This window comes from Notolabrus celidotus, chromosome 14, assembly GCF_009762535.1.
Source record: "Notolabrus celidotus isolate fNotCel1 chromosome 14, fNotCel1.pri, whole genome shotgun sequence".
Classification (NCBI taxonomy): domain Eukaryota; kingdom Metazoa; phylum Chordata; class Actinopteri; order Labriformes; family Labridae; genus Notolabrus; species Notolabrus celidotus.
This window is the reverse complement of record NC_048285.1, coordinates 28579625-28598287: the sequence shown is the minus strand read 5'-3', so window position 1 is coordinate 28598287 and position 18663 is coordinate 28579625. Positions and strand designations below refer to the sequence as shown.

General features: G+C 40.8%; 1 protein-coding gene across 4 annotated transcripts in view; it reads left to right on the top strand.

Annotated features, from left to right (window-relative positions):
- Positions 1-6513: 6513 nt before the first annotated feature.
- LOC117824922 (rho GTPase-activating protein 42) overlaps positions 6514-18663 on the top strand; it is a 72209-nt gene continuing 60059 nt past the window's right edge. For 2 of the 4 annotated variants that reach the window (XM_034700429.1, XM_034700428.1), the window contains exon 1: positions 6516-6852. In XM_034700429.1, coding sequence (XP_034556320.1) covers positions 6699-6852 — 154 coding nt within the window. In that variant the 5' untranslated portion in view covers positions 6516-6698. Of the gene's footprint in view, positions 6853-18663 lie in introns of all 4 variants that reach the window. The other 2 variants (XM_034700427.1, XM_034700426.1) reach the window with 2 other exon arrangements.

Sequence of the window (18663 nt, the reverse complement as noted above, 5' to 3'; positions counted from 1 at the left end):
AAGCTCTCCTCTGGAACTAAGCTGAGTGCCACCCGGAAATTGTGCAATTACCGTAATACCTGTTTTAAATGAAGAGTATGCATGGCAGTGTCAATTGTTAATTGGGGGAAAGCAGCTCTTATTATTGAGTGGTAATTGCGATCACAAGAAGTCTGGTTATCTAATCCTGTCTTTTTTTATGATTCATCTATTTGTCCCTGTTGCGTAATTAACACAGCAGTAAAATCACTTATATCTGATGCTGCCCAGCTCTGTGCAGACACGGCTCACACAGCATGCTATATGAAATGTCTTCCTCTGCTGTGGTTTTGTGTTTGGCTCATCCTGGCTGGTAATACACATGCCAAATGTGACATCTTAAAGGTGACATATTATGCTCTTTTTCCTCAAAATATATTGGTCTAAGAGGTCCCCACAACATGTCTTTTAAAGTTTATTGCTCAAAAAAACACTTTGAAGTCAGATTTTGGCATGCCTGTAAACCCCTCTTTTTCAGCCCTGCTCAGAACAGGCTGTTTTCTGTGTCTGTGCCTTTAAATGAGAATGAGCTCTCTGACCACGCCCCCTCAGGAAGTGGATGTGGCCTTGGCTCTCCAGCACGTTGATCTAATGTTTACATGTTGGCTGAATATACACGGCTGCTCACAGACCCGCGTTACTTCAACCCTCTGAATCTGATCCAGAATCTGGTCCTGACGGAGAGGCGCCTGCAGCAGGACCTTTCTGAACCATTGGTCACAGATTTTGTGTTTCTTGTTGTTTTATTTGTCAGTATGTCAACGTGTGTCTTGGTACACAGCTCTTAACATGTTGCTATGCTAACTAGCGCTAGCACTTTTCCATGAAAAATAAAAATCATCCACTAGATCTTCAAATCTGCAGACGTGGGGAGTAAAACCGACCTTTGTGTTTATTAAGACAGCCTACAACTAGCATGCCTCCCTCCTAAGCTCCTTGTTAGCACACGTGTGCAGGGAATGAAAAATGGAGGAGGAGTTGAGTTGTATTTTACACAGTCTATGGGCTGAACAAGCTCCGAGCTCTGACTTCCTGTTACAGACCAGATGGCGTTGTGACGTATGAAAAACACTGAAAACTGAAACGGCTCATTTCAGCACACATTTACAGAAAGGTGGAGAAATCAAAACAGGGGCAGAATGGATTCTTTTCATTTTTGTGGGGTTTGTAGACATGCCAGGAACACATATCTCATTATAAAGTTGATTTTGCATGATATGTCACCTTTAAGCTCTATCCTCTCTGCTCTTTCAGACGGAGAATTGAGCTCTGTGCATCGAACAGAAATGTTTTTTTTGTCTTCGTCCATCAATCAGTCGTCATCTTTCACCCAATAACCCAGTTCAGCACTGCAGGAAGCACACAGCAATTAACTTGAAGCAACAGTTACACTAATGTATCACATTTCTCTGCTCACTGCGTCGATGTAACAAACTGCACCCCAGAGGGCTGCTGCAGCAGAATGATGGCAGAGGGGGGCCGGATTTGACGGGGGCATGTTAGGAACCAACACCCCCCTCTCCCCCCTCCTCTCTCACCACGATTAGACCAGACATCTCCTTGTGTGCAACCGGCTGCCCCACTGTGTGATGCAGTGATATCAGAGGGAATCTAATCAGGAGTTGCCCTACTTGCGTATAAGTCACTGGAGAGCTAATCGATGCTTTTTCTGCATGGATTATTGATATCTTTTGTGAAAACCAAGCCTTCTTTTCCAGTTCAGCTGCTGATTCTCTGTCAGGCAAGGCCGAAGTGGTTCTGTTTAATGCAGTGAGAACGAGACTGAGGACGTGGGAAGATGTGTGTCTCATATCTAATTTCTTCACCCCACATGTGCAATGTGTGAAGGATGTCTCACTTCTGCGTGCAAAAGCTTGTGTGGTCCGTTGGTTGGTCTCCATAGGTGCGGTCACACAGAAAAGCATGTGCACTCCAGCAAAGTGGACTCATGTTTGCATGCATAATAAGAATGTGTGAATGCCTTTATGAAAGAGGAGTGCAGGGACACAGCTCTCTACTGAGTATCATCTTAATTAAACCAAATTTCCCTCAAAGACTCTACAGGCAGCTATTTTAGATTGCAATTAGACGTGCTTCATACAGTTAAGCACTCGTCCACAAGTCTCTACTGGTGCGTCGTCAAGGCAATATTTTAGACTACTTTTCTGCATGATCCTTCCAGAAGCAGCAGACAGCAGGAATGCACATCATATTAACTTTATTTTCAGAGAATTACCTCATCACTGAAGCATGGCTGTTCCCATGGTCATATTCCACCGAATGGATGAGACATCCAAGGGCATTATTACGGCTGCAATAATCACATTCCCCCAGGCTAACCGGGCTCCCTGGCAAAGCTTTGTCACATGCAATTTTAATGCGATTTTAGTGTTGGTGACCACAATAAGTGTTACACCTCCCAATGAATCACTCAGGGTTTCACATTAGGTTTCATTTGCAGCCTTGAGATTTCATCATCATAAATGCATGTTTGCAAGGAAACAGTTGCAGCTGCTGTTGCTGATACCTCAGGTGCAACCAGAGGCCAGTCGTCGTTAGTCTGGAGCTCACTCCTGGAGCATTTTGGGAATGTGTGACACAGAATCAGCCATGAAGTTAGAAGATGACTGTCTATAAACAGATGCTGTAATCAGGGGTAAAACAATAAGCAACAGAAGGCATACAGGGTGACATCATCAGGAAGTAGAGATACAACATGCAAACATAGCCATATGACCTTTAATGACTGTATCATAATAAATTGTGCTTTTCAGATCTGTGTTTTCATGTCTGGGTTCAATGAGAAACTTTTATTAAAAGTCATCATGTCTGTAGATTAACGGCCCTGTCTCACATCTCAGGAAATGTTCCATTCATAGGCGTTTCTAGCCCATTTTTGGGGGTGCTGAAGCACCTCTAAATTGAATCCCAGCACCCCTAAAATTTGAGAGATTTAAAAAAATTGTTTTACTTTATGTCCTTTTTAATAACAAGCTAGAAAGGTTTCAAAACCATACAGTACTTGGTTGAAACTTAATATTTTAACAACAAAAAGACAGCAGCTCCACCATGTTTTACATGTTGTGCATTGCATTTCAAATGAAAGTCCAAACAATAACTCCAATGTCAATTTTTGGTATTTTTGGTTCTCACTGTAGGGGGCTAGTTTACTCCAGAAACATACTGTTTATGTGTATGTTGAGGACCTGCTGTGTCAACATGAGTTGTCTTTCCCCAGAAATTAGGTCTACCATATGTTTCTTTCATAATTCCAATTCATTCCTCTTTTGCTGTGGCTCAGCATTTAAATAACCTTTGTCAGATTTGATGGTTTAGTCACAGACTTTCCCAAAAATTGTTAGACTTTTCTTTCACAAATGTGGGAATGAAATTGCATTAAAAATGTACAAAACAGTGAAATGTATCTTGCCCGGTTCAGCACCTCTAAACATCCGATCCTAGAATCGCCCCTGGTTCCATTTATAAAATTGTTTCCTACATTTGACATCAGATGTTTGCAGCTGTGCACCTGTTTCATGCAGATATCGGACACACAGAAAGCAACCTTCTAGCTCCTCTTGTTGTGACAGGTTCATAATGTTCAGGTGAAGGAGGACATGCTTGTCAAAGCCCTGATGAAATACCACTGCTACACTGCTGACATATTTGTATCTGATTGGATGACAGCGTGACTTTCACATAGTTCATGAGTACATAAGAATCTACTGTATATCTCAGTTTTGTGTATTGGAAATGCAGTTTGACAAAGACTACTGGCCGTAATTGGAATATGACTTTTTTTAAAAACACCAGCAACTAAGCTGCAGCCACTAGACACTGCTCAGGAAGGTTATCTGTCTGTGATGCGTTATCTCTCTGCAGCAGAGTCAAAGCAGGTATCTTATTAGGAAAGGTTGCTAGTTTGTTATCAAGGAAGAAGACTGCAAGGCAACCTTCCAAATGACACTGAACGAACACCTCTCCCCTCCCACAGAGCGTATGGTCTGCTCTTGATAGCGAGAGCATTAAATAATTAATGCATTTTCATTCATGTGTGTTGTTTCTCGCCAGTGCTGCAACATTTGCCTCTCCACGGAGGTTGTTTTTACACTCTGCACAAAGATAAAGCCTCTTCCGGGCCCCCTGATGCTGCAAAGTACCAGAAGTAGAAAGAGTCATCCAAAAGACTTAGTGCCACTGGTGACAGAGCCTCGGCTTCATGCCTACCAAAATACTCATTTGGAGTGTGACATCATTATCATCATCCGTCCCTGTTGCTTGAAGAGAAAGTGACAAATCCCCCCGACTCTAATTATGCTCTTGTTTAATTACTTCCATTTACCAAGGTATTAATTCAGATCCCTCTCCTCAAACCCTCACTAATTCCTCTATGAAGCATTGTCACCCATAATTTCTGCACAGTACACAGTTCATGACTCTAAAAAGTAAGCCTGCTGGTATATAGTTGAACCAAAAATCTAAGATGTGGCTGAGTCACAGTTCAAAAGGTGTAGTAATAAGATAAGGAATTAAATAAGAAAGCATAATGTGGTGTAGAGCACAGAGTAATGATTAACAGAGTTAATTTTGTGCAAAAGCCTATTACAGGATTCACCTGCTACTTTGTTTTCATGGCTGGGTTGGTATTTGTAATATACCAGGAATAATCGTGCTGCAGGTCGAGAATAGTTTTGGAAAGGATCATTATTATTTTCAGGACACAGCATAATGGTGCTAAATGTATTAGATGCTTGCCTTGGAGCTTACCTGCAACATCATTTTGCTTTGGGCATTGTGTCCACAATTTTTAAAAGATTAATATGTGTTTGAATTGACTATATTCTATTTTATTTTCTTCTTTATATTATTTGCACAAAAATTTAATTTAAAACTCTAACTTTTTAATCTATTTTAGTGCTTTTGGTTAATAACCTTGCAGAATAAAGTGACTGGGTGTCAAATTCTGCCAAGACACCCAAAAGCACTTGAACAAGCCTTTCTCTAACTCAGGGGTTCCCAAACTTTTCAGCCTGCGCCCCCCAAAGTATAGGTGCCAAAGACTTGTGACTCCCACTGTCCCTCAAAGTGATTTAATGTGGCTTCATTTAGCTGGTCTGCAGAAACGTTGCCTACCTATATGAGCATGTGGCTGTGTTTTTATGAATTAACCTACTGCTACTGATGCTTTTGTTAATTAACTGTTCACTAACCCTAAACTTGGGAGTCATCTGGTGAAAAGAAAGGCAGAAAACTCATTACATTTTCTATTTTCAAGGTTTTATTTCAAGTTTAGCTACTTCTTTTTTTGATATTTTTTATTATAATGGGTAAAATGTACTACTTTTAGACAACTTTAGAAAAATAAAAAACTTTCTGGAAGACCCCCCAGGGGGGTCCCGACCCACACTTTGGGAACCCCTGCTCTAACTTATGAACTCGTAATGACGTGGAACACTAGAAATAGGTTTCCACTCTCCAATTCAGACTCTTCCACCATGTTAATTATTAGAAATGTGTTATTTTATAATTGTTTCAATGTTATTAAACATAGCGAGCTGAATGTGTGATAATATTTAGTACTGCACAGACTGTGCAGCTCTAACCTGGAAAGGTAGGCTGTTCCACAGCTTTGGGGCCGCCACTGAGAAGGCTCTGTCCCCACGAGTAGAGAGTCTGGACCGAGGTCCTGCCAGGAGCAGCTGGTTTGACGACCTAAGTGCTCTGGAAGTACTGTGAGGCTGTACAAGGTCTGATAAATAAGGTTTCATTTCAAGTTGAGCTACTATTTTTATCGATATTTTTAATATAATGGGTAAAATGTACAATTTTTAGATAACTTTAAACAAAAAAAAAAAATCTGGAAGACGTCTCACGACCCCCCATTTGTGTCTCGCGACCCCCCAGGGGGTCCCGACCCCTATATTGGGAACCCCTGCTCTAACTTATGAACTCGTAATGACGTGGAACACTAGAAATAGGTTTCCACTCTCCAATTCAGACTCTTCCACCATGCTAATTATTAGAAATGTGTTATTTATTTATTTTTTCACATATATGTTTATAGACATTTTGTTAAATACAATCAACACAAAACCAGGACAGCACACAGACAGTGACATACAACAACAACAACAACAACAACAATAGTGGTACATATTATATTAGAAGTTAAATGATATAGAGAAGCGTATACAAATCAATATGTATAAAGTAAATAAATCGTTAAGTAAATAGACAAATGCAAAAATGTAATTAAATTAAATTAAAAAAACAATTAAAAAAACAATTAAAAATAAATAAATTGTTATTGGTGAAATGTGTTATTTTATACGTGCTTTAATGTTATTAAACATAGTGAGCTGAATGTGTGATAATATTTAGTACCTGAATGTTTCAGTAGGAGAAAAACAGTACTGGTCCACAGACTCCAGCAGGCCTATAAACCCTCCAGAAGTTGCCAGCAGGAGTCTCACGACCACTGTTTTTACGATAGGTAGCAGAAAAAAAAGTGAAGAAAATCAAAGCGGAAGTGAGGAACTGAACAGAGCAGGAAAAGTTTTTTGGAGGAACTTGGAGACGGCTGTATCACATCGAGACTCCGGGATGAAAAGTCTCTTCTCTTGTATGCAGAGAGAAACAGTCTGAGAGTTTGAGAGGTCTCTTCTTGTCGTTGAGGCGCAATGGGACTCCCCACTTTGGAGTTCAGTGACTCGTTCCTGGACAGCCCGGACTTCAGAGAGCGGCTCATATGTCATGAAATCGAGCTGGAGCGGACAAATAAATTCATCAAAGACCTCATCAAGGATGGGAACATGCTCATCACTGCGCTCCGGAGTGAGTAGCCAAATGCGCGCTTGTACACAGCTCCAGAAATAAGCCATAACAATAAGTGTAACTACCTGAAAGCCACATGCGACTAGTAATTAGAGGATGCCTTCATTACAGTTTATTTCAGTCCACTGTGTGAGTGTGTGAATGGTCCTGCCCCTCTTCTGAAGTCTGAAGAACCCCATGGTCTCCCATTGGGGAGCGTTTACTGCAGCTCTAAACACAAAAAGCAGACTGAATTAATTATTCTGAGGTTGTTGTAACTCCTGTTGTTTGCCTTTGTGTCCGCGCTGCATGCATACTCTGTTTTAAAGCTGTTTAAAGTTGTTGTGATATTAAAGCTTCAGTCTGAATAATGCCCAATCATAGGGCCACATGCTGGCACATTGAGGCAGTGGCGGAGCCAGACAGTTTTGACTTGGGTGGCCAAACTGGGGCACTGACTGTTGAAGGGGTGGCCAGGCGTGGAAAACAAACTTAAGAGCTTACCCCAAACCTAAGAGGGTTACTTCCAATAATCACATCTACTTTAACTTCTTTTATAAAATAATTTTAAATTAAATTAAAATTAATTTTAGATCTGCTGAACTGAACTCTTTAAGGACTCAAAATTAGGATGATTGTCCAAAGTCAAAGCATCAACAAAAATAATATTCAAATGCAAAGAAACTAGTTTCTCTGCAGCTTGTTGAAACACAACAACACAATAGCTGATTTCAATATAAGTAATACCTCTGACATGGCAAATAGCCAATCATGTTTAAGAATTTCAGGGTGGCCACACGGGTGGCCAATCAGTTTTCAGAGGTGGCCATGGCCACCCCTGGCCACCCCCTGGCTCCGCCACTGCATTGAGGACATTAGTGCGTAATAGCTGCAACAACGTAAACTTCAGTTCATTCATGGGAGATGCTTTTACGCAGCCCTATAACGTCACCTCTCATAATTGAGTCAAAACACAGGCTATTTTTAATAACCGTATGAATGAGAGCTGTGGGACTGTCCCAGCTCTTTGACACGGGTCACTGTCCTCTCAAATCCTGAGTTCAGTCCCAAATTCCTCCATGCTGATTAAAGTTTCACTTCCTGCTCTGCTGTATCCCTGTAGGGATGAGAGTTTAGGTCTGTTACCCTCAGAAGTGTGTCTGTGAAATGGAGGGAGATTAGAAATATAGGCCTAATAAATATGGAAAATAGCTGGCCTAGCTGGAATGGGACGTGCAGCCCATCACTTCTTTCATCATTCAGTCTAGCATGATTCTGTCAACCTTTTACTGTGAGGAAGCATCACTCTTCATGCTCTTCTTCTTCATCTCCTTTCACTGCATGTCCTGTACACGGGTTTTGGCTTTTGTTTTGGACATGGCAGGGAATCATTCATTGAAGCTGGAAGACTAGTGGAGTTATCACCAAGGGTCTAAGATGCAATATCAAACTTTTACACACACACATACACACAATTCTTCAGTTTGATGTGCTGCACATTGTTATGTTTGTGGCTGTCCACATTGTCTTCAATGTAATGCTAGAAATAATGAGGCATATGGGTACCATGGGTGAGAATAAGCTACAATAGGCCAATTTCTGTCCAGGCCAATTATATAGTGAGCTGTGAGTTTTTACCGACCACAGCCACTGACACCTCACAGAGTTTAAATGAGAAAAAGAACTTCTCCTCGATGAATGGATGCAAAGGTACACCCAAAGAAGAGTTAGCAGTAACTTCAGTTCACAGTCAATGTAGGAATAGATTGTAATAGTATCTGAGCTTTTTTCCCCCTGTTTTCTTTCATGTGTCTGTCGGTATCAGAGACAGTGAGGAGCACTCCAGAGGGCAGCTGAAGGTCAAACCTATTTCATAGCTTTTCTGCAGGAAAATAGTTTTGTCAGTGGGCAGGGCACCACAGGTGGACATGAATACCTTGCTGAATGGTTTATTCATAGCAGTTAGGACACTCAGTGGTGAGATGCCAAAGGTTCATGCAGTTTAATATCAAATAAGACCTTTACGCCCAGTTTTCCAAACACATATAAGAAAGGAGCAGCTGAGTCTTTGATTGGCTTTGATAAGTTCATGGATGCAGGGAAACTGCAAATCTAAGGTCCTCTTTGAATTCATGTCTTAGGTCTGAAGTCTCTTGACAAAAAAGGTAAAATACAGGAATGTAACGCACCAAGTGATCAGCCTCAAGGAGTAAACTGTCTTGGTGCAGAAGCCCAAAAACTCCCCACACCTAAACAGCTATGGGCAGGTTGTATTTGTCCTTTCTTTGTCATAAAGAAGTAAACCGCCTTTAGCTGGGAGCTCAGTTTCAGTTGAGGGGGAGTGAGAGAGCAGGAAGAGAAGAGACGGAAGTAAATTATTGATGGTCTTAAACTCCTGATGCCACAGAGGTTTATGACCCTTTATGACCCACCATCAGTGGTGACATTACAGGAAGACCTCTAATGGACCCTTTTTTTAATAGTTATCATCTAGTGTTTCAGGATTTAATATTGTACCATAATTCATCTGTCATCACATGTGCTGTTTTTTTCCATGATTGACAGTACCTGTAAAATGCTTGAACACACATTACAACATTTAGAAGCATCCTATATGTGTGCCTGTTTTAAAACACACATGGAGTGAGCATAATAAATCAATCACACTAAAATGGATCACAGAATTGTGCATTGCTGGTCAGTTACATGTAAAGAAAAGGAAAAGTAGCATCAAACTTGGCTTTGGAGATTAAAGGCTGTTTTTTTCTTGATCTTCAAATACATGATTCATCAATTCTTCTTTATGTAAACATGGTAATGCCAAAGAAACACAGCAGTCACAGTCATCTCCTTAAATGTGTAATTCAATACTCATGATGAGGATTGTGGTCTAAGCTTTGTAAAGTTAACCACAAGTTGAACTTCTTTATATCCTGGTGTGGATACGCTTTGTTGTAGGTGTGAGTACCATCGATCTGCAGATGCTGGTGATAACTTTGCTTCACTATCAGTAGCTGGCACTGACTGTTCACACCTGGTGTAAATAACAACCGCTGCCTTTTTTATTAATCCCTCTGCCTGGCTGCTGTAATTGAATACACTAAAAGCACTAATTAGCTCTTTGTGGGCAGAGTGGGGGGGGAAACCACAGATAAGAGGCAAACAGTGATACATTTCAGATGTGGTACCAAACTTTGTACACAAAGCACTTGGGCAGGTAGCCAGCCCTGATGGAGTCCACTGTTGTGTATTTAAACCATCAAATGGTGAGGGAGGAGGGTGCACAACAAGGGGTGCTTTAAATGTCAGCTTTACTCTTGTGCTTCATTTGTTGACCTCTGCGTCCTGATTCGCAGCTGAGGAATGAATTATCATGCTAATGTATTTTGTTGAGACAAACAGAAGTCACAAGGGTTCAATGTTGAATTGAAAGCCAATATTTTGAAGCTCTTGTCATCTGTGCTTCTTTTTTTTTTTTTGCCATGAGTTGTGGAGTAAGGTTGGCACGACTCTCATGAGGCGACAACCACTGACTGGTTAGCTTAGTGTAGCACAAAAACTGTAAACAAAGGACTAGGGATGGGCATTTCAAGCCAAATTGCTATTCAATAATCATTGGCATCTATTCAACGATTATTTGAATAACCCCCATTTTACAGCCACGCTCAGTCTCTGGAAATACATGTTGTGGGGCGGCAGTAGCTCAGTCCATAGGGACTTGTCTTGGGAACCGAAGGGTCGCGGTTCGAGTCCCAGTATGGACGAAGTTTGGCAAGTGGACTGGTGGCTGGAGAGGTGCTGGTTCACTTGTCTGGGCACTGCCGAGGTGCCCTTGAGCGAGGCACTGAACCCCTAACTGCTTGGGGTGCGCTTGTTGATGGCGGCATCCTCACTCTGACATCTCTCCCTAAGCATGTTCACTGCATGTGTGTGCATGATTGTATGTATCTACCAAAAAACTGTGTGTGTAGCATGTGCAAAAAAATAGAATGAGTGAAAAAATTTAATTTCCCCCCTGGGGATTAATAAAGTACCTTTCTTTCTTTCTTTAAGTTGTGTGAGATTCAGAAAATCGTTGTGAGTGTCGCTAATGTTTTCTTCTTCTTTTGGTATCTAATGCAGTTAGCATTCTTCCTCTTCTGCAAATATTCAAAGCAACTTTTCAATTTTTACTAAGTGAACGAATATACGAAAGTCATTGCCCATCCCTTCAAAGGACAGCATCAAGCCCATAGACTGTATATTAAAAGGGACGCCAGAAGTGTTCACTGACTGTGTAGCCAAAGGGCTTAGAGCTCCCCCTGCTGACCAGCTGCAGTAGAGGTCGTTTTATCAGTAAGTTAAATGCGTGTTTTGGTCAGAGGACAGGATTTGACATCAGTACTGCAGCCCTACCACTCAGTTAGCTTCTCTGCATGTCTTGGTTCCATCAGCATGATGTCTTTTGGCCACCCAGTCTCATAATATCATCATCGATCTGATGTGGCTCCAAAGCTCATCATATTGTCTAATTTGTTAAATCAGTACCACTCACTACGATTTCAAGACTTCAGGAAGTGATGATGCCAAGACAAAGAAAATGTTGAAATACATAACCCCACTTAAAAACCACCTCAAATAAACATTTACACGTAAATGAAGACCTGTTACTTTATGACATATTGTAGCATGGAAATCCAGCCAGAGCAGAATAAACATTTCCAACCATTCAGCACGAATAAAAAAATGACATATCCTCTCAGAAAGAGTCTTCATGCCTCTATGAAGTCTTTGGTGTCTTTTACTATTGTGTAACAGAACGTAACACTTCTGCTTTGTGCTTTCAGCTGAGGTGGTCAAACAGATATGATCACTCATCAATAATGGGCTGGGAAAAGTTTAATACATAACATTAACTCTCATTTTAAAATAACAATGGAGGCAGAGGAATCATTTCCCCACACCTTATCCATTTTTGTGAGCACTATGAGTCTATTTCTCACTGTGGATTCACTGAACAGCTCCCACAGACATATTCTGGGACTGTTTGGCATTTAAATGAAATAACAGCTACCTGTGTTGTATTAATTGTCCTGTTCTTATGCGTGTTCTCTGGTTTGATAGCGACGTGTTGGTCCCTTATGTGGGAGTATCAGAGTGTGTTTCAGCCCTGCTGTGGTTGAGAGCACACAGACTCTCAGTCGTGTAGATCACAACCACCTGACTGATGATTAAGACTGTACATTGCTTCTACTGCTGTGTCCCTCTTTGATCTTTATATTTTTTTAACAACCACTTGTTAGCTTTGCTTTTAGTCATTTCACACTCATATGGTAATGTACAGTGGGCATGTGAATAAGCTTGTGTTGTAAGAGCTGCCACTACACATTCAGAGGGCATCTTTACAATCCTTTCAGCAGGCACAGGTGGATGTTACAGACGCTCTAAGCGCATTTTCTACAAACTGATTTGCACTGAGCTGATGCAGAAAAGAAAGCATTAAGAGCTGCTCTAAGTGGCTCCATCAACGGCAATTTAGTAGTATATCACAGAATGATATGGATCTCTATTTAAAGACATGTTGTTACAACACAGCGCACTAAAGGTGGTTCTGGTGCAGTGAAAGAGTCTTTAGAGACCTGCTTAGCCTCGGGTAAGCCTTTAGGTGCTGGAATTTGTCCTTGAGTTAATATTTGCACAAATTGTTAGAAAATGAACATCCTTGTGCTGTGCTTTGACAAGAGTGGCAATACAATGCATATACTACATACCAGTGGTTCTCAAAGTGGGGTCCTGGGGGTCCACGAACCATAGCGTGGGGGTCCGTGAAATAATTAGAATACATTTCCTATTAATTATAAAATTGTACTGTGTCATTAAAAACAGCATATATACCATTGTTAGGATACCATTTAGTGGCTTGAAGTGATATGCCAGTCTTGCTACTGTTAATTTTCTGAAAGCTTTTAAGATCAATTACTTGAAAAGTATAAATGCTGTCATGTTGAGTCCACAATGAATGAAATGTCCCTCTGTTTTAAAGGATACAAGTGGTATTTACTTGATTCAAATTGAAGTGGTTTCTGTTTATCACTATGGAACAGGTCTGAAGTATTTAGATTGATAAGTTTTACAATACAAATAGTTCCAAGGGCATCTAAGAGTGCAAATGGTAGTAAGCATGTGCTTAATCTATGTTATAATTATGAGGGTGTCCTTGGAAAATTTCCTCACCTGTAAGGGGTCCCTGTCTCCAAAAAGTTTGAGAACCCCTGCTATATACTATAGACTGTCACACATCTTGCAAGGAACTTTTAATCAAAATAGAGAAGTAACACATTGTCTTCAAAATGATATTATGTCTCTGAAGTAGATTAATATCCTCTTACAACCCGAGAGCTCACTATTTCTTACTCTGCTGTAGCTGCTTTGGCACTTACCTCTCCCAAACTGAAATACTTCTCAACAAATTGATCCAACTGGACCTGAAGTGTACATTTAAAAGTTGTTCAATCTTTGTAGAGATGCTTGGAGATCTTTCCAAGACAGTGTTGTTTTATAAGAAGAGTCATAAGTCCCTGTAAGCATCTAATTTGCACAAGCTTTTGTAAACTGGGAGACAGCCCATTATTATGTACATTGACTGTGTGTCACGCTGTTCAACAGCCACCGACTGATGCTTTCTTCCTGGGATACATGCAGTAATGAGTGGCTGACACAAATGGGCGTTGCTGTTATAGAAATTATAGTATTTAGTCTGTAAGCAGCATCTTTACTTTTTCCTAGCATGCCTGCATAATCCTGAGATATTTATGCAATTTAATACAGCTATAATTAGTGTCTTATTTAATTAAATGAAGACATGACGGAATTTTTTTTTTTTTAAGTGGGGTTTGCAGTCGCTTTTAGATTGGGGAACTCTGAGTGTTTGTTTGTCTGAGGACAGATGATGCTCCCAAGGCTCAGCCACAGGAAATGTCCTGTAAACACACTTGTATAACCATCCCCCATCCTCCTTCAGATAGCACTGGGCTGGACATGATTCTGCTACTGAGTGTGGTGTGTATGTGTGTCTGGCTGACTGTAAAGCAGGCTTGCACGATCATATCATTTATAATGTACTGCTGTTGGTTTGACTGCTTTGATGAATTTGAACTCATGTTATGGAGATGTAATACGGGAGTACATTATGTGACCAGTTTGGTAATAACACTGAGTGTGGCGGTGAGCACAGGCTCATGCAGCTCTGTGAGGGACACGGCTGTTTCTTGTGGACAGATTTTGATAAAGGGATTAGACGCTGTATTGGTAAAAAGCTGCTTCCCCTCAGACTGTGCGGGGAAACGTGTTCGACTCCTGATTGAGGTCTGCTCTGAAGTGAGTGTTGTTACTGTGTCAGTCAAAGTGACTGTCACAGCCGGCTCTCTATTCTCATGCTAACAGTCGACTGGCATCATAGCTGCTGCTTTTGTTGCCTCCTCCTCAGACTGAAAAGAATAAAGTGAAGCGTTAGTGTCTCTCCTCCACAGCATAAAAAATTCACCAAAACTCTTCAGCTGGATATACTTCTTGTTGAATTATCTAGTGTATGTGTGTTTTTATCTTTTTCTCAATGCAGGTAAAAGCCATGTTGTCTAAAGGATTCAAAGTCACTCTTATCTTTTAATACACTATAATGATAAGAGAGCACAAACCATATCCAGCTAATGGAACCACTTTACAAACTGTGCTCATATAATAAGAGATGAAGTGATAATGTAGTCTTTGTATGTGTTTGACATGTATGTATAACATGGTAAGAATAGCTTATTTCCTGGCAGATTGTTCTGAACCAAAAGACTGTAAATGAAGGGGAGTGTACGCACCGATTCAGCCCACACAGGCGCTAAACTGGGACTGTAGATGGCACAAAAGAAAGTCTCATGGGATGCCAAGTTTTCTCAAAATGTTTGGACAATGGGGAGGTTTTAAGAAGTTCTGCACACCTCTTTGTTTTTTGAATTGTCTCACTTTGAAGCGTTGTTTCTGGATAATTGTGTGTGTCACGAGGAGAGCAAGAAGAAGAAGAAGAAGAAGAAGACAAAATAGATGCTTTGTAAGAAATCGAAGTGTGAAGTCGTATGCCAACTATCATTACAAATTCTTGTGATATTCTGCTTGTTTTTCTCTGAAGCCCTTCTTGCTTCAGAGGCGAGTTCATCTCTGTCAGAGGTTGTGTCAGACGTCTTGTGAGAGTGTCTTCTGGAAGAAAATCTCTCAACTCAGTCTAAAGGCTGCAGACATGGGTGATAAATGGTGGGGGTTGGCCTGGATGGCTTCTTTCATTCCCACAGAATTGCAGGGCTAATAACTCTGATCCTTTTCTTTGGAGTTTAAGAATTGGCTGTAGCATTGCATCAGCCTCATATCAAAGACCCGGGGTCAGTAACTCCCCTCTAGTCAATTGTTTCAGCTGTTTAGATGGATGAAATCAATTCAGTGGTGTATTCTTTTGGAATAAAGATGCATTTCTTGAACTCTGATCATCAATGACATAATTGCCAAACATACTAAGATTATTGATTTGAACTCCTGTACTCATAGTCTTCCAGAGACTCTGAAAAGGCCTCTGGTGTGTCCTGACACAACCCCAAACTTTCTTTCTTGCCTTTTTTAAAAGAAGTGGTGTTAAATCTGGCAACCAATATGCATTTTAATTTTACAGTACACTGTATATGACTGTACCCCTGGGACAATGTTCTCTGGTCTCTTGCCTTCATGTTTTATTCAGCCATACTAAGACCTCTCTACTTAAATATTAGTTCAGAGGTTGACCAAATGCTACTTAAAGTGACTGCCTGCTACTACAGGAGCCGGTGTGGAGTTATTAGATAAGTCTTTTGTTTCAGGCAGAGGTCTGCTGTGGGAAATGTTCAGTATGCTGCAGGAGTACAGGGGCCCTGTCTGGTCGGCTCTCCTCATGCAGCTATTCTCTCTCTCCTGCTGGGCGACTGACAGGCAAATGTTACAGCAAGCAGGTGGAAGAGGCCTTACCTGAGGGGCCACTACCCTGGTACAATCCCTCCAAATGGAATCAAAGTGGCACAATGCACCCCACTGTTGCATCAAAGAGATCTCCTCATCTCTCGTTAAGCTGGGCGCATAGAAGCGTTCCCCTTTGAAGACCCTTCTCATCTGAAATCAGCTGCGTCTCGCTGACAGGATGATGTAGCTATGGTGGTTCTCACATCCATGATGATGTACAGGCAGACAGTGTGTACTAAAGAGGAGCACTGCAGTACGCTAGTGTTTTCATTTGCTCCACTAGAAGACAAAGATGCATACTAAAGGACTGAAATGCACTTTTTAAATGTTCAACAGAAACGACCTTGATGGCACTCTCAGTCATTTTAGGGAGAGTGTAAATATGTAGCTATTCAGCAATAGCTCAGGCTGAATGCTTTATTGGGATAATAGTTTCTTTTTAATGGAACACATTTTAGCAGCGTCTTGAAGTTTTACAAGCTTTTGTGCACTAATTTGCGTTTAAACACTTCATTAACCCCTCCGAACATTCAGAGGAGGGAAAAGCACAACAAGGATGCAGCTTGGTAATTAGTGTTGTGATGAGCATGTCAGTCACATAACACAGAGGGCTGGGAGTGCAGCACACTGCTGTTCCAACATGCCTCAACATGTGTGAGGCGGCAAGACATTTTTTAAATATCAGCTTGTAGTTTGGAGTATTCGTCTGTTAGGGGAGGACAAAGTATGGAAACGTGCTGGATAGTGTTCAGTGTGCTTGTCCTCTATAAGAAGTTTACTTTAAGCTCTTTGTTTGTGTAATTTGTCTCTCTCTGTGGTGTAATGACTAAGAATACGTTTTTCATATTGTCACATTCGCAGGTTCTTTAAACCGTGCTCTTGCAATTTACCTCCAGCTCCCTTGGTTACCTTGGAGGCTTTTTACACAATAGGTTGAAATATGAAGCAATTAAAAACAAATGCTGCTAATTTGAATTTAAGTTGTTACATTCGGAAGTTTTAATATTTAATGAGGTTCTCAGCAAAAACATTTGAAACTTAGGGAATTGAGTTTTACAGGTTTTACCACACAGACATGAAGAATCAGGCTACATGATGACTTTATCAGTAACAAGCTCAGACATTGTTCTGAAAGCGTTGTGAGGATGTTGCAGTTAGTGCATCTTTATAGTACCGATTTTGTGGGAGCATTATTGTTGTTTTTTCTTAACTTCCTTGTGTTTCTGTTTAAAAGTAAGACCCTTTATTGTCATCCTGACTTAAAGGTGACATATCACGCTTTTTTCATCAATATATATTGGTCTAAGAGGTCCCCAAAACATGTCTTTAAAGTTTATGCTCAAAAAAACACTTTGAAATCAGATTTTGGCATGCCTGAAAAGCCCTCTTCTTCAGTCCTCCTCAGAACACTTTGTTTTCTCTCTGACCACGCCCCCTCAGGAAGTGGATGTGCCTCGGCTCTCCAGCACGTTGATCTAATGTTTACATGTTGGCTGAATATACACGGCTGCTCACAGATCACGTTACTTCAACCCTCTGAATCTGATCCTGACGGAGAGGCGCCTGTAGCAGGACCTTCCTGAAGGATTGGTCTCAGATTTAGTGTTTCTTGTTGTTTTATTTGTCAGTATGTCGACGTGTGTCTTGGTACACAGCTATGAACATGTAGCTATGTGGCTATGCTAACTAGTGCTAGCACTTATCCATGATAAATAAAAATCATCCACTAGATCTTCAAATCTGCAGACGTGGGGAGTAAAACTGACCTCTGCCAGAAAGGCAGCAGGACCTTTCTGAAGGATTGGTCACAGATTTTGTGTTTCTTGTTGTTTTATTTGTCAGTATGTCGACGTGTGTCTTGGTACACAGCTACAGCTACAGCTATGAAGATGTAGCTATGTGGCTATGCTAATTAGCGCTAGCACTTATCCATGACAAATAAAAATCATCCACTAGATCTTCAAAGCTGCAGACGTGGGGAGTAAAACCGACCTTTGTGTTTATTAAGACAGCCTACAACTAGCATGCCTCCCTCCTAAGCTCCTTGTTAGCACACATTTGTGCAGGTCATGAAAAACGGAGGAGGGATTCAGTATTATTTTATACAGTCTATGGGCTGAACAAGCTCCGAGCTCTGACTCCGTGACAGACCGGATATTGTTGTTACGCAATAAAAACACGGAAGTCTGAAACGGCTCGTTTCACACACATTTACAGAAAGGTGTAGAAATCAAAACAGGGGCAGAATGGATTATTTTCATTCTCGGGGGTTTATAGACATGCCAGGGACACATATTTCAGGTAGAGAACCATTAAAAAGTCCATGTTGCATGATATGTCACCTTTAAAACATTCAAAAAGAAGATTCTTTCATTTAAAGCTCCTGTGAGGAGTTTTCAGCTGTTATGAAACAGACTAAAATGAACAGTGATGCCTCTTTATGAACTACAGGAGCAAAGGAGACCATTAGCAGGAAGGCTGATTTCATTTTGTGATTTTTAAAGCTGTAAAAAGAGGGAAAGGTGGTTTATTTGACTTTTTCCACAACAAAGATAAAAAAATAGCCAAAAATATAAATTCATTTTCTTTCTGTTAACCCCCTGATAAATATATTATTGATAGTCGCACCCTTAAAAAATGTATAACTTGTGCATGGAATCCATATCCACAAAACTGTCACAATCTGAGCTGCCAACACTGAATTTATGCGCGTCTCAAAATGTCAATTTACGTCCCAGTCCTTCATAAAGTCAGCATGCACCTGCGCTGTGTGTGTCAAAACTGCAGACTTTCCTGCAGCGTTGTCTGTGTTTTGTCAGCCGTTGTCAG